At 43.1% G+C, this 13,162-nt stretch overlaps 1 protein-coding gene across 12 annotated transcripts in view; it reads left to right on the top strand.

Annotated features, from left to right (window-relative positions):
- Nucleotides 1-13,162, top strand: part of SMARCA2 (SWI/SNF related, matrix associated, actin dependent regulator of chromatin, subfamily a, member 2) — a 180,984-nt gene that overhangs the window by 72,974 nt on the left and 94,848 nt on the right. For all 12 annotated transcript variants that reach the window (XM_045468714.1, XM_045468707.1, XM_045468713.1 and 9 more), the window contains 3 exons: nucleotides 1,289-1,402; nucleotides 11,050-11,157; nucleotides 11,750-11,836. In XM_045468714.1, coding sequence (XP_045324670.1) covers nucleotides 1,289-1,402; nucleotides 11,050-11,157; nucleotides 11,750-11,836 — 309 coding nt within the window. The remainder of the gene's footprint in view (nucleotides 1-1,288; nucleotides 1,403-11,049; nucleotides 11,158-11,749; nucleotides 11,837-13,162) is intronic.

The raw sequence follows: 13,162 nt of genomic DNA, 5'->3' as shown, positions 1-13,162 counted from the left end.
TGGTTTACAGTGTTGCTTACTTTACAGAGCTAATCAGTGGATGCATATGTTCTCTTTCCAGGGTTATTTTCGGTCCTAAGAAAATGGTCTGGGATCCTAGAATCTAGGTCCTTGGTCTTTTGCCAACATGTTAAGTAGGCCAGCAGAGAATGTTCCTGACTGTTAGAATGTTTATCTACATGGGCCACAGGGAGGATGAATGGGAGATATTTGTTGAATCAGTTTAACCAGATCAACCGAACCAATTGAACACAAACCTTAAAACAGATATTTCCTTGTTGTAAACTTGGGCTTCTCGTCAAACTATATCCCCCTGAAGAATTTGTGTGTAAAACTGAGCTAGTCCACACTAATTTTCTGTACACATTTTTTTTTTTCTGGCTTTTGTGTGAGCCTCAGTTTCGTGTCTATATAAATGCTCCTCAGATCCCGGAGCAGCCATTTTCACATTCCTTATTTTCATTCCTTCCACCATCAATTTTTGTCTTGGAGCTCATTTCTGAAAGGAAGACACGGGCCATTGCAAGAAAAGAAATGGGTACCTGTCCTTTTGATTAGTGGTTTCTTAACTGTGGGATTGAAGAGCCACTTAGAGAGCTGTCGAGACATTTATGTTGGAACTCTTCAGCCCTTGAATTTTGAAGTACATTATAGGGATCTTTGCCCTTTGTCAGAAATTCAGTGGCTTGCCCGTGTGTAGAAAGCAACGCCAATGAAATCTGCCCCCTAGAGGAAGGTGACACAGAGGTTCTAGACGAGGTTATGTATAGAGGATGGAACGAGATCAGGGCAGAGGAAAGGAAGAGTGAGGTAGAGAGGCTTGGAAGCTCACCAACACAAACTAGATCTGCTCTCTTTTTCTTTTCATGTTCAGGCCACATGGCCTTGGTGTGTTTCTGCATCGGAGACAATCCAAGTTAAGAGCCTAGCTTAACGCTTCAGCTTCGAGTGAGAACACACGAACTCTTGCCCCTTCCCTTGGGTTCTGTCTCCGTCTTCAGTAAGGCTTTGTTGCAGTCCTATCCAAAAGATTCTCAACTGGGAAGCTGGGGGCTCTGGCCCCTTTTCCATGGAACTGCACATTAAGACAAAGACACCCATTTAGAGTCCATTTTATTACCACCTGGCACGTGGGAAGAGAATTCAGAGGTAATGAATGACCTGGCCTTCGTGCCGCACATACAATTTCAGTCGTGTATTGCAACAAATAAGAAAGGTAGCCTAAAGTGTTATTAAGTGAAACATCATTAAAAAAAAAATGTCCGACTCACCTGAGGTTCTCTTGTAGGTGGACTTGAATGAAGAAGAAACTATATTGATCATCAGGCGCCTGCACAAGGTGTTGAGACCATTTTTATTGAGGAGGCTGAAGAAAGAAGTTGAATCCCAGCTGCCAGAAAAAGTATGTTGCAAAATCAAAAAAATGGTGGCTTCTCTCTGCACCTTCAATTGTGTTTCTGAAATAGCAGGCTTGTGTTTGAGTCACAGGTGGTGTCGCGGAAATAGCGTGATGTCCTTTTTTTGTTTGATAGAAGCTAGAGATTTTAGGGTAGGGAGAGAAGGGAAATTTTGGTGTCTCCAGCCCGGTTTCCTAAGGCTCTGGGGCAGATTTTATAAAATTAGCAAATTCATAGAGTCTGCTTACATCTTAGCTTTAACTTACCTTCCCTTAACCTTGTGTTCGTTTAATGTTATATTGTAACTTTAAGGTTTTTTGTTGTTTTTTTTTAAGTTATTGGCCTCATTGAGTTTACTCTTGCAGGAGCCACAGAATTGATGTGCTGGTGAGTCAAACAAGGACATGAGTTTGGGGCTTGAATCATCAGCAAAAGGCCTACTAGACATTTGCCAGGTTTCCTAGAAATTTATTGAATGCTTGTGATGCTTGTGATGCCACTGTTCTGATAGTAACTGAAAAACAAGAGTTCCTGCAAATTATAGACACATCATCTAATTATTCTTGGACAGGGTTTTCGTCCTGCACCATAAAAAGTAACTTCCTGTGAACCTTTTAGGCAGGTACTTATCAGGACTTTTCAGTGCCTTAGAATGTCTATTGAGCCCTTCCCTGCACATTTTTTGGTTTGACCTGGGTATTAGTTTAATATGTTTCTGATCCTATTTTGGAAGCACACACTTCTGAGTTCTAAATTATATTGTCTTATAGATTGTTTGACATTGTATATGACTTGTATGAGATATTTGGATTTGAGTTTTCTCCATAGATGAGCCAGTTCAGAAATGTATATTTTGCATCATTGTGTTTTTCTGTGTAAGGGCTCTATTTTTTTGGACAGATTGGCTCATCCTGTTCATTTTTTAAGTGGGAGTTGACAGGGTAGTATACAAAGCTGATCTCTTTATTAAGACCGAATTCTGTTCCTAATTTCCCTACGCATTAACAGTCAGGAAAAAAAGGAATTAAGAATAAATACAGTCCTTACATCATTCTTATCCCAGCAGAAGACTAAATAAGTATTTTATTTTGCTAATGAATGCATCCTGGGGATTGAATGTGGTTGATATTTCTTTGACTTCCTGTGGTCTTGGTGTCTTTGGGTAATCCCCTTACTGGACCGTACTTTTTGAATAAACTGGGGCGTGGGTCCATTGGTCAGTGGCCCCCTCTAACTACTTGTCATTATACTGTTACTGACATCCTGAAAGGTATAGAAGTGGATGTTAATAATTTTAACGTATCCTATACTTCTTTTGTTTCTTTAGAAGTATACAATAAAAGGTAACTAACCGAAGTCCTTCATTTATTCATTTCATAATACTTGTTAATTTTGTTTACTTATTTCCAGGACTGGGTAATATAGACAGATTTTTAAAAACACATCACATGGGGCACCTGGCTGGCTCAGTTGGTGGAGCATCCAACTTCAGCTCAGGTCATGATCTCACAGTTGGTGGGTTCGAGCCCCACACTAGGCTCTGCACTGACATTGGGATTCTCTGTTTCCCTCTCTTCTGCCCCTCCTCCGCTCGCTCTCTGTCTCCCAAAATAAATAAATAAACTTATTTAAAAAATCTTAAAAAAGAACACATCACAAGCTGCAAGTATGCCCTGTTTTAAGAAAATCCATTATATAAGGCGCCTGGGTGGCTCACTCAGTTAAGCATCCAACTCTTGTTCGGCTCAGGTCATGATCTCACGGCTGTGGGATCGAGCCCTGTGCTGGGCTCTGCGCTGAGCAGGGAGGCTGCTTCATATTCTTTCTCTCTCTCCCTTTGCCCCTCTCCCCTACATGTGCATTCTCTTTGTCTCTCTCTGTCTCACTCTCTCTCCCTCTCGCTCTAAAAATAAGCAAATAAACATTAAAAAGAAAAGAAAACCCATTATATAAAACTCCCAGCTTGCCCAGAATAAGGGTTATGGGGTGATCAGTTTGTGTCACAGAGGAATTCTTTGCTTTACTAAACTACTTTTTTTCACTGTTCCTTTCACAAGAGAGCTTCCTGAGTATGGATAAACTTAAAAAAAATTAGGATTCGATTTTCGAGAGCATGTCTTCTGCATAAACTACACTTTATATTCTTTAATACCCAGAGTATTATTTGAGGTATGGTAAATGCCCTGTATGTGGTATATTATCTGTGGATAAGCTGCCTTTTATGGAGGCAGCTCGTGGAGTAGGAATAACGGGCCCTGCCTGCCGGAGCGGACATGGGTCCCCCACTGCCTGTCTCTTACTAACCGTGTGGCGTTGGTCAGTTAATCCAGTGAGTCTCAGTGCTCCTCTCAGTGAACTGGAAAATAAATAATACCTGCCTTCCTACAGTCGTTGAGAGGATTCATGGAGGTGGCACTTCTCAGTCTCAGCCTGGCATGCGATACACCCTGGACCAGTGACAGTTGCTGCTGCCATGTTCCTTACTGTCTACACGTGTTGCTCTGTCTGCTGCTGACTTGAAGTTCTCCTTTGTGTTCACCTCAAGTTCTTTGTCACCTTCCGCTCCTCCTTGCCTTTTCTGGGGCCCTCCCCCATTCTGTGCCCATAAACCTTTCCAGGTGAGTAGGGGAGCTAATCACACTGCTTGTGCTTGTAGCTGTTGATGTGGTTTGGCCTGTGTTCCTTCTCTTCTTTTCTTGTCTTGTTAGCCTTTTTTACCTGAGGGAAGTTGGTTGGCCATTAAAGTGGCATCCTGGGGCAATAAGGAGCTTCCTTCTGCCCCCATCTGCTTACAGATGGTGTATACACACACACACACACACACACACACACGTTACATACATGTGTGTTTATATTACATATACATATTACAGGTGTAATATAGCACACACCAACATAGAAATGGTGTCATATACATATATGTATATTTATTACATACATGTGTGTATTACATATATATGTATGTTTATTGCACGCATATGTGTATATATTACATACACATATTACAGGCGTAATATATCGTATACCAACATATAGATGGTATCATATACATAGACACGTGTGTATATTACATACATAGTGTATATATTACATATACATATCACAGGTGTAATATATGCCAACATATAGATAGTATCACATACATAAACATAGATGTATACGTATTACATACACTTGTATTTTACATATATGTATTACAGATGTGATATGTGTAAACAAACAGATGATAAAATGTACACACACGTGTATGTATTATATATACCTATTACAGGTGTGATAAATCAGACACCACAAACAACGTGTATGTCTTTCTCAGCCTGTATAAAGAACTGGATAGGAATTATGGCTGATGGTAGGAAAAGGCTACATATTCCATAGTAAGAATTCTCAAATGCTCTCATGAAATGCAACCAGTTAGGAAAGTGTTTTTTCATTTTATTTCTAACTTTACATATGATAAAATCTAGTCTCTCGGGTATACAGCTCCGTGGGCTTCGACAAATGCATAATCCTGTTAACCGTACCCGCAGTCAAAATACAGAACGTTTCTACCTCCCAGTCCCGTCCCCCCCACCCAGATCCCCTGGCGCTGCTTGTTTTTAGCCAAATCCTCTCTGGAACCGTTAGCCTCGTGCGACCCCTGATCTGTTTTCCATCCGTATAGCTTTGCCTTTTCCAGACTGTCACGTGGATAGAATCAGTCATCGTGTCTCATCAGACCTTCTGCATCTGGATTCTTTCACTCAGTACAGTGCGTTTGAGCTCCGTCCAAGTTGTTGCCTGTATCAATGGTTGCCTCATTTGTATTGTTGAGTAGCTTTCTGGTCTGTGGTGCACCATGGGGTGTCTGTCCATGTATTTGAGGGGACAGTTGGGTTGTTTCTGGTTTTTGATGATTGTGGATCCACCTGCTATAAACACTGTGCACAGGTTTCTGCGTGAACGTAGCTTTTCATCTCACTCCAGTGGGATTGCTGGGTCCTGTGGTAAAAGTACACATAGCTTTAGAGGAAATTCTCTAAACTGACTTGTTTTCTAAGCTTCCTGAACCATTTTGCAGTTGCACCAGCAGTGTCTGAGCTGGGCGTTTCCTCCACATTCTCGTCAGTACTCTTTGAGTGTCATCAGCTTTCTTGACCTTTTTGGCCATTTCAACAGGGGTGCACTGGTACCTTGTCATAAATTTGCATTTCTCCATTTTCCACTGATGTTGGGCATCTTTTCATGGCGTATTTGGCCTCCATATACCTTCTTTGATGAAATGGTGCTCAAATCTCTTGCCTGTTTTTTTTTTTTATTGGATCATTTCTTATCGTTGAGTTTTAAGACAGGAAAACTCTTCAGAATACAAAATATATTCCATATGTATTAAACAGTAATTCTGTCTAGTGTAGCTGGAGTAGGCTCAGGAACCTGTACTCCCTCTGATGAAACTAAAACAGGCATCTAAGGGCCAGAATTTTGGGATGTGTAGCCCTGTTTCATAGAAAAATTAGCTTGAGTAGGTGAGTTTTTAATAAAAATTTGTTTTAATCCATGAGTAATAATGTAATAAGTCTAATGATACATCTAATGAGCAGGGGGGATGTACTATCCCCCCAGTGCCTCCAACACCACCACCAATTTGTCACATGAAATCCATTCCTTCCACTCAGGAAAGAAAGGCAGTTCATACAAAAGGATGTGTGTAAAACCTAACGTAAACTAAATAAAAATTGATTTTGCGATTTAGCCCCCATTTGGGGTCGTCTATGCTGACTCTCCACTTTGTTAATTCATATAATCAAGAAGCAACTCTACTTGCAATCGGCTGTGTACACACTGATGTCTAAATATGCTCAAATATGTGTACAATGCCTGAGGTTGACTAGAGGCTGACCTACCCAAAATCGATCCTGATTTTGATGTCATCTGTGTAAAACCACAAACAGGCTTCCCTTATATGGGCAACTTGTATCTTCCTTATATAAATCCGTGGAGTGTTTGATGTGATTAATCATTACTTCGGGGCTCTCACACCACAGATTCCAGAACTTGAGACTTGCAAATATTTAATGTTATTGTTTGGAAACCTCAGTTCGGAAAGTGGTAGTATGTCACACAGCGTAGTCTACATCACTTGTGCCAGTAACATATCCTTTCGGGAGGGAAGTTGAAAGTGAAGAGTAGTATTCAGGAGGAAACTATGGCTAAAGCTTGAAAACTTTTATAGGATTGTGTGGAGCAGACTCTGGGCCAGTATAGTCACCTGATGTGGCTCCTTGTGGGGACCAGTTTGGTCATTTACTAACATAAGAATTCTTAGGAGACAATTATTCTGAGTGTAGCTCAGTACCTCACTTTCACACACGAACAAAAATAGCCCCAGTGGCCCTCGCCAATCTCACTTGTTGGGGGGATTCTCCCTATTAAAGAGGCACAGAGTTCATTCCTGCAGCACCGGCATATCTCAAGGAACTTCTGCGTTCATGCCATAATCAGGTGCCATCACATCTCTCTGACCCAGCAGTTTAAGGGGCATGAGCATCATAGAAACTTCTTTCGCTTGGTTCCTCTTGGTCTCTGTGTCTGCTTAATAATCGTTCAGGCTGCCCTTTTCTCAACACATAGCTCTCATTGCCTGCCTGCTGTGTGTATGGCTGGGCTAGAAGATGTGGGAGCCACACCAGAAACAGACATGGTGTGAGAGGTCAGACATGGTGTGGAGACGAGGTCTACTCACCTTGAACAAGGACATGACCATGAAAGGCAACATCATCCAGCCCATGTGGATGAGTAGTGCAGGCATTCAAGCACTCCAGGGCAGAGGTCTTCAGAGCGGGCACTTCAGGGAATGTATTTGGGCAGGGGTGTGTACTGGCAGTCCATTGGGGTATGGAAAGAAGGTTTTAGAACTTCCATTTATATTAACTTTTTTAAAAAATGTTTATTCTTAGAGAGAGAGCAAGCAAGGGAAGGGCAGAGAGAAAGGGAGACACAGAATCTGAAGCAGGTTCCAGGTCCAAGCCATCAGAAAAGAGCTTGACACGGGGCTCGAACCCACAAACTGTGAGACCATGACCTGAGCCAAAGTCGGACGCTTAACCAACTGAGCCACCGAGGCACCCTAACAAAGCTTAATTTTTTTTTTATTTTTAAAAGTTAATATAACCCAAGAATAAATAAACATTAAAAATATTTTTAAAAATTAAGCTTTGTTGACATTTAGCATGCAGACTGGAATGGGTCCCCATGCGGTGTGCACGGGAGAAATGAGTCACGTGCCTGGGTTGGATTGGGTAGGTCATCCCCAGGGGGAGTGTGAGGGGAAACACCATTACCCGGGCATCTGGCAGCCCACCCACCCTCACAGCCCGGCTTCTGTACCTCTTGCCTCTTGTGAGGCTATGCTGAGTTCCCTGTACCCAGATCAGAGGATGTAGGATGGTCTGATTTTAATTAACGCAACACTCCTGGCCCCCATAACGGACAAAGGACTTAAAAAGATTCCACAAAGGACTGCGGGTTGAAAGCAAGAAGAAGAGAATAAGCATAAGTCAACAGTAAGAAAAAGGCAGTCCGGCCTCTCTTGCTCCTGGTGTGAGTTTTTATTAACCACATCATAGGGTAATTGGGCTGCAATCGGCCAAAAAAAAATTAGATGTCATCAAATTGGACCCTTGAAATAAATTAGCTGCCCTTAACATTGATGACTATGCCCTAAGAGCCATGTGTGTCTTTAAATATTAAAGCTAGTGCCTACATATAATTCATAAGCAAATACATGGGCATGTGTTGGGAAGATGTGCTCTCATATGTCTACCTAAGAAGGGGATGCCTTCAAAAAAGTTTAATAGTTGGGGTGCTTGGGTGGCTCAGTCAGTTAAGCATCTGACTTTGGCTCAGGTCATGATAACGTGGCCAGTGAGTTCAAGTGCCGCATCAGGCTTTGTGCTGACAGCTCGGAGCCTGGAGCCTGATTTGGATTCTGTGTCTCCCTCTCTCTCTGCCCCTCCCCAGTTCACGCTCTGTTTTGTCTGTCTCTCAAAAATGAATAAATGTTAAAAAACAAAACCTTTTTTTAATAAAAAAGAAAAGCTTAATAACTACTTTGAGGGAAATGAAAGGGGAAATTGACTCTGATAGATACGGTAATTGGGGAAGAGATATACATGTATAGGTGTGTGTACACACACCTATACGTATGTATATTTGAGATATATATATATGCCTATACATATATATATTTAAGTTACTTATTTTGAGAGAGACAGCATGAGGAGGAGAGGGATAGATAGAAAGATATATATATATATATATATATATATATAGAGAGAGAGAGAGAGAGAGAGAGAGAGAGAGAGAGAATCCCAAGCAGGCTCCACACTGCCTGCTGCAGAGCCAGAGGCGGGGCTCGAACCCACGAACCATGAGATAATGACCCAAGCTGAAACTGAGAGACGCTTAACCGACTGAGCCACCCAGGCACCACTGGGAAGACACTTTTTAAAACTCTTAAGGTAGAATAAGATTTTTTAGAAAAGAGGCACTAAGAGTAACCCACCCCCACCCCAACCCCAGGCCTAGAGAAAAGTATAAAGTCAAACAAAACAGCTTGGAGTTGTCTGAGCAGGTACAGGGAGCAAACGTCAAATACAGTTGTGAAGCTTATGACGGTGATTTTGATCATGTGTATCAGAGCAGCTTCTGCTCTTAGGTACCCCCTAAGGGTGCAGGGGAGGAGGGTGAGGGAGACTTCCCCTTCTTACAGCAGCTGTTGGATCCTTGGGATGGGCTCACTTCTCTGCTGACCTGAATGCTGCAGGAGTATTTGGTTTCCCTGTCTGCATGGTGTCATCATATGTGCCTCCCGCTTCCCAAAGTCCCTCCCCTCCAGTGCTTAGCAGTAGCTAACTGGTGGGAAGGGAGCTGCGGGATCTGTCCCTATATCTGTATCTGCTGCTCCCTAACATACTTTAAAGCAAGCAGTGGCCATCCCTTCTGGCAGAGTAGCCTTGGATGGCCTTGGTCATCCTTAGCATAGAGCTGGAAAGAGTGACCTCTGTCTCCAGTCCTAACTCTACCATTAAATACCCTTGTCATTTTGAGCCAGACTGTCAACTTTTCTGATGCTCAGGTTCTGTATAAAATGCAGACACAACATCTAACCCTCTCCTAGAGCTCTCGTATTGTGAAATAAGTGAAGGCACAGAACGCCCTTTGCACAGGGCCGGGTCCACAGGAAGAGCTCGGTGATATTAGCCCTTGGTGCCATTTTTATGCTCCTAACTTGTTGCGGTCTGAACTTGTCTAACACTGCTCTTCACCATGATCAAATTTCACCGACAGCGAACAGCTCTTGAAAAAGTCGACGTGCTGTGAAAACAGTACAGGGTCAGGTATCTGCAACAGACAGCCTGTTGTAAGTCCATTCTTATTTATGAAACTTGAACTTGAATTTCAATTTATGAACCTGAAATTTTGGTTTTTCCTCTCTGGCCAAGAAGGTCATTCCGAACGAAAAGCATATGGTAGGTCACTTGCTTTTCTTAACTTTTCTGCAAAGACACTAGCCTTTCTCCAGTCTTATTCGGTGCATCAAAACAGGTGGCGGAAGGCTATTAACTGCCGCTCTATCTGGGCTGACAAAGGTGCCTTCTGACGCAACAACTGAATGAATATTCAACTTCTCTTCATCTGTGACCTCCTCGCCCTGGCCCTCAGAGCTGAAAATAACCTGATCGTTTTTAATCAGTTTATTAGACATTAGGCAGCTTGCTGATTGACTTTTAATCACATTCTGCAGATTTCTAGGCATTTATGTGACGTTTATTATGAAAATTGCACATTTGTATTCTGGGGATTTTTTTTAATAAAGAAAATAATACTGAGAAATAATCAAGGCAGATTTTATGCATTAAGAACGTGCTAGAAGTATTGCAGGTGCGTGTTAAGCCAAGGGCACATGAATTCCCTCCAACTGTTTTAAATTGGATTTTTTGCAATAGTCCAACTGGAGGCACAGGAGGCTTTGCTCTCTGTAGAAGGTCGTAAAGTTGCATCCAGTTTTGGATTAATTCCTCTCCGCATCCCCCCCCTTCCTGCCCACCTGCCTACCTGCCGTCCTCACAGGTAGTATTCTCTCATCTCTGAAAAGCAGAGATTAATGGTAGTCAACCTAGGGCTATTACAGATCTCACTTTTGGACCAGTACTGGGGTCGCTATGTATGACCATTAAAAAAATGATTAACAGAAAATCTTGGGATATCGGCCAGTCGCTGTTTTTCTGTTCATACGAGAGAGGGTGTAGCCAGGAAGCAGAAGAAATACTAAGAAAAAACTCTGTATGGGACATTTTTGAATTTGAACATTTTGCAAGCCCCCCCCCCTTTCTCAAATATGGAACAAGTCAAGAATTTTCAGAAAACATGACCCTAGCCTCAGTTACCTACAACCTTTGGAAGGTCCCTCCATCGTAATGGTATCTTTAGGAGTGATGACCGTGGTCCCCCCCACCACCCCCATCCCACCCTGCACTCTGTGAATCCAAGAAGGGGAAACAGAGGCACCTGCAGGGCTCCAGAGAGTGCACCCGCCACCACGCCTCAACAGCCTTCCGAGCACGGGCACCTTCTCCCTCCTCTTACCTACTTGCCGTTTCTTCTCGCCCAGGTTGAATATGTGATCAAGTGTGACATGTCAGCCCTGCAGAAGATTCTCTATCGCCATATGCAAGCCAAAGGGATCCTCCTCACAGATGGTTCCGAGAAAGATAAGAAGGTACGTCACAGAAAATAGTGCCACTCAGGGTGTCATTATGCGTCTTCTCACGGCCGTGACATCACATACTCCCGGGACGCGTCCCTGCCAGTGCTGATTTGTTAAAGCACACTCTAGGGCCTTTTCTCTAGCTCTTGTTGCAGCCGAAGGAAATCTCTTAACCTCTTCAATCGCAAATTGCACTGGGGCATGGAGAACAGAGTGTGTTCCTCTCACCAAAATAGTTTTCATCTCTGCTCATGTCACTTCTGCAGGGACTATATTCTGCCTAAGCGTGGGGTGGCATCTTAGAAGGTTTTAAAATCCGGTGCCGCTCCCTGGGCATCTGGTCTGTCTTCTCTCTCCAGGCTTCTGGGGAATAGACAGGTCGCGAAGCCATCGTCTCAACAGAATTCCCTCCCGTAGGACAAGTTAGTCCCAAGGGAGATGTTTTATGTCACTGGGGAACAGCTGTGTAACAGGAGCTTTGGACCCCAAGACGCATAGGTTACTTAGAAGACCCTATGGCCCTTTCTATAAAAGCTTACTTTTTAAAACAGGGAGTATCTGATCGATTAATCATTTGTTCTGTCTTTATTCCCCTCGTCCTTAGGGGAAAGGAGGTGCCAAGACACTTATGAACACTATTATGCAGTTGAGGAAAATCTGCAACCACCCATATATGTTCCAGCACATCGAGGTGAGTCCCTGTTCTGCTCTGTGTTGAGTTTGATCCCGATCGCACTGTCCTGTGAATACAACTCTTACAAAAAGGCAGGTAGGAAAGAAGGAAGGCAGGAAGGAAGGAAAGAAGGAAGGAACGACAGAGGGAAGAAAGAGGGTTAAAATATGCATGGAGGTTGCAGACGTATGTTCTGATAGTTCGACAAGCAGAATTAACAAACACGGATTTTCTGGTTATGGATTCTCATTGGCACCAAGCACTTGAGCAGCTGGAATTTTATAACCAAGGGTTTAAAGTAGTGAGAAAATATTGTAAGCTCTGGCTCATTATGTGGGTTTGGGTAAGTGCTGTGAATTGCCTTGTTATGGTAGGAGCTGCGAAATTGAAGGTAATGATGAATACAGCCAGCTTCCTCAGAAGGATGCTGTGAAAAAAATATTAAAATAAGTATTTATACCTGTTGAAGAGGAAGACGTTCTCGAAACGTTGTTTGTAAAAGACGCTGACTTTGGTCTGTTGCTTCGATCTGCTTTTTTTTCCCCCCCCCCCCCTTTCTGGCTCCTATCACGACAGTGTAAATCCCGGCTTTTATCCTGACGCTCTGGTCTCACTGAGCTATTTTTAGGGGTGAGGACATTTCCCTCCCTGTTCACTGCGTGCAAATAAGTTTGCTAAATTGACAGAACTTCACCCCAGTGGGAACAATTGACCTGAGCAGGAAGGAAAAGGAGACAAACTATAGTCTCCCATTTTTCAGCGTTGCTGCTGATGCATATGACCCTTGTGGCAGTTACACGCCAGGGCAGTGCCTGCTGTCCACGGCACGTGAGTGAGCAGGTGCTCCAGGGAACAAGCCACCACAGCCTCCAGTGCCTACCCCCGTTCGTTAAAAAAGGAAATAAGTCGAAGGTTCTGGGAAATGAGAAATTTCATAATTACAGTATAAAAGTCGAGTTGCCATACTCCTGACTTTCAAATTGTCTTGACTTTGACGGTTCGTTTTTCTTCTCCCTTCTTTTTGGTAACCACGCTTGTCAGATAAGAGTATTTATCGCACATTCTGTGCCTGTCCTAGAAACCTGTCCCAGGCATCCTGATAACTGCTGTCACCACTGTTCATGGGGCAGAGTAGCTATAGGCTAACAAGTTCTGGATCCCAGTAAAATGGCAGCTGCAGCAATACTGAAACAAACAAACAAACAAACAAAAAAAAACACCCAAAAAACAAAAAGAAGAAGGAAAAAGATCCCACCGTCAAGGCGCAGCTCTTTAGACACAGAGTGAAGGAGCATCCGTGGTGCACCATGGGGCGTGAGGCCACGTCCCGGGCTACTTTGTTGA

Source organism: Leopardus geoffroyi, chromosome D4 (genome assembly GCF_018350155.1).
Source record: "Leopardus geoffroyi isolate Oge1 chromosome D4, O.geoffroyi_Oge1_pat1.0, whole genome shotgun sequence".
In the NCBI taxonomy this organism is placed as follows: domain Eukaryota; kingdom Metazoa; phylum Chordata; class Mammalia; order Carnivora; family Felidae; genus Leopardus; species Leopardus geoffroyi.
The sequence above is the reverse complement of the archived record's forward strand: the minus strand, read 5'-3'. Positions and strand labels throughout refer to the sequence as shown.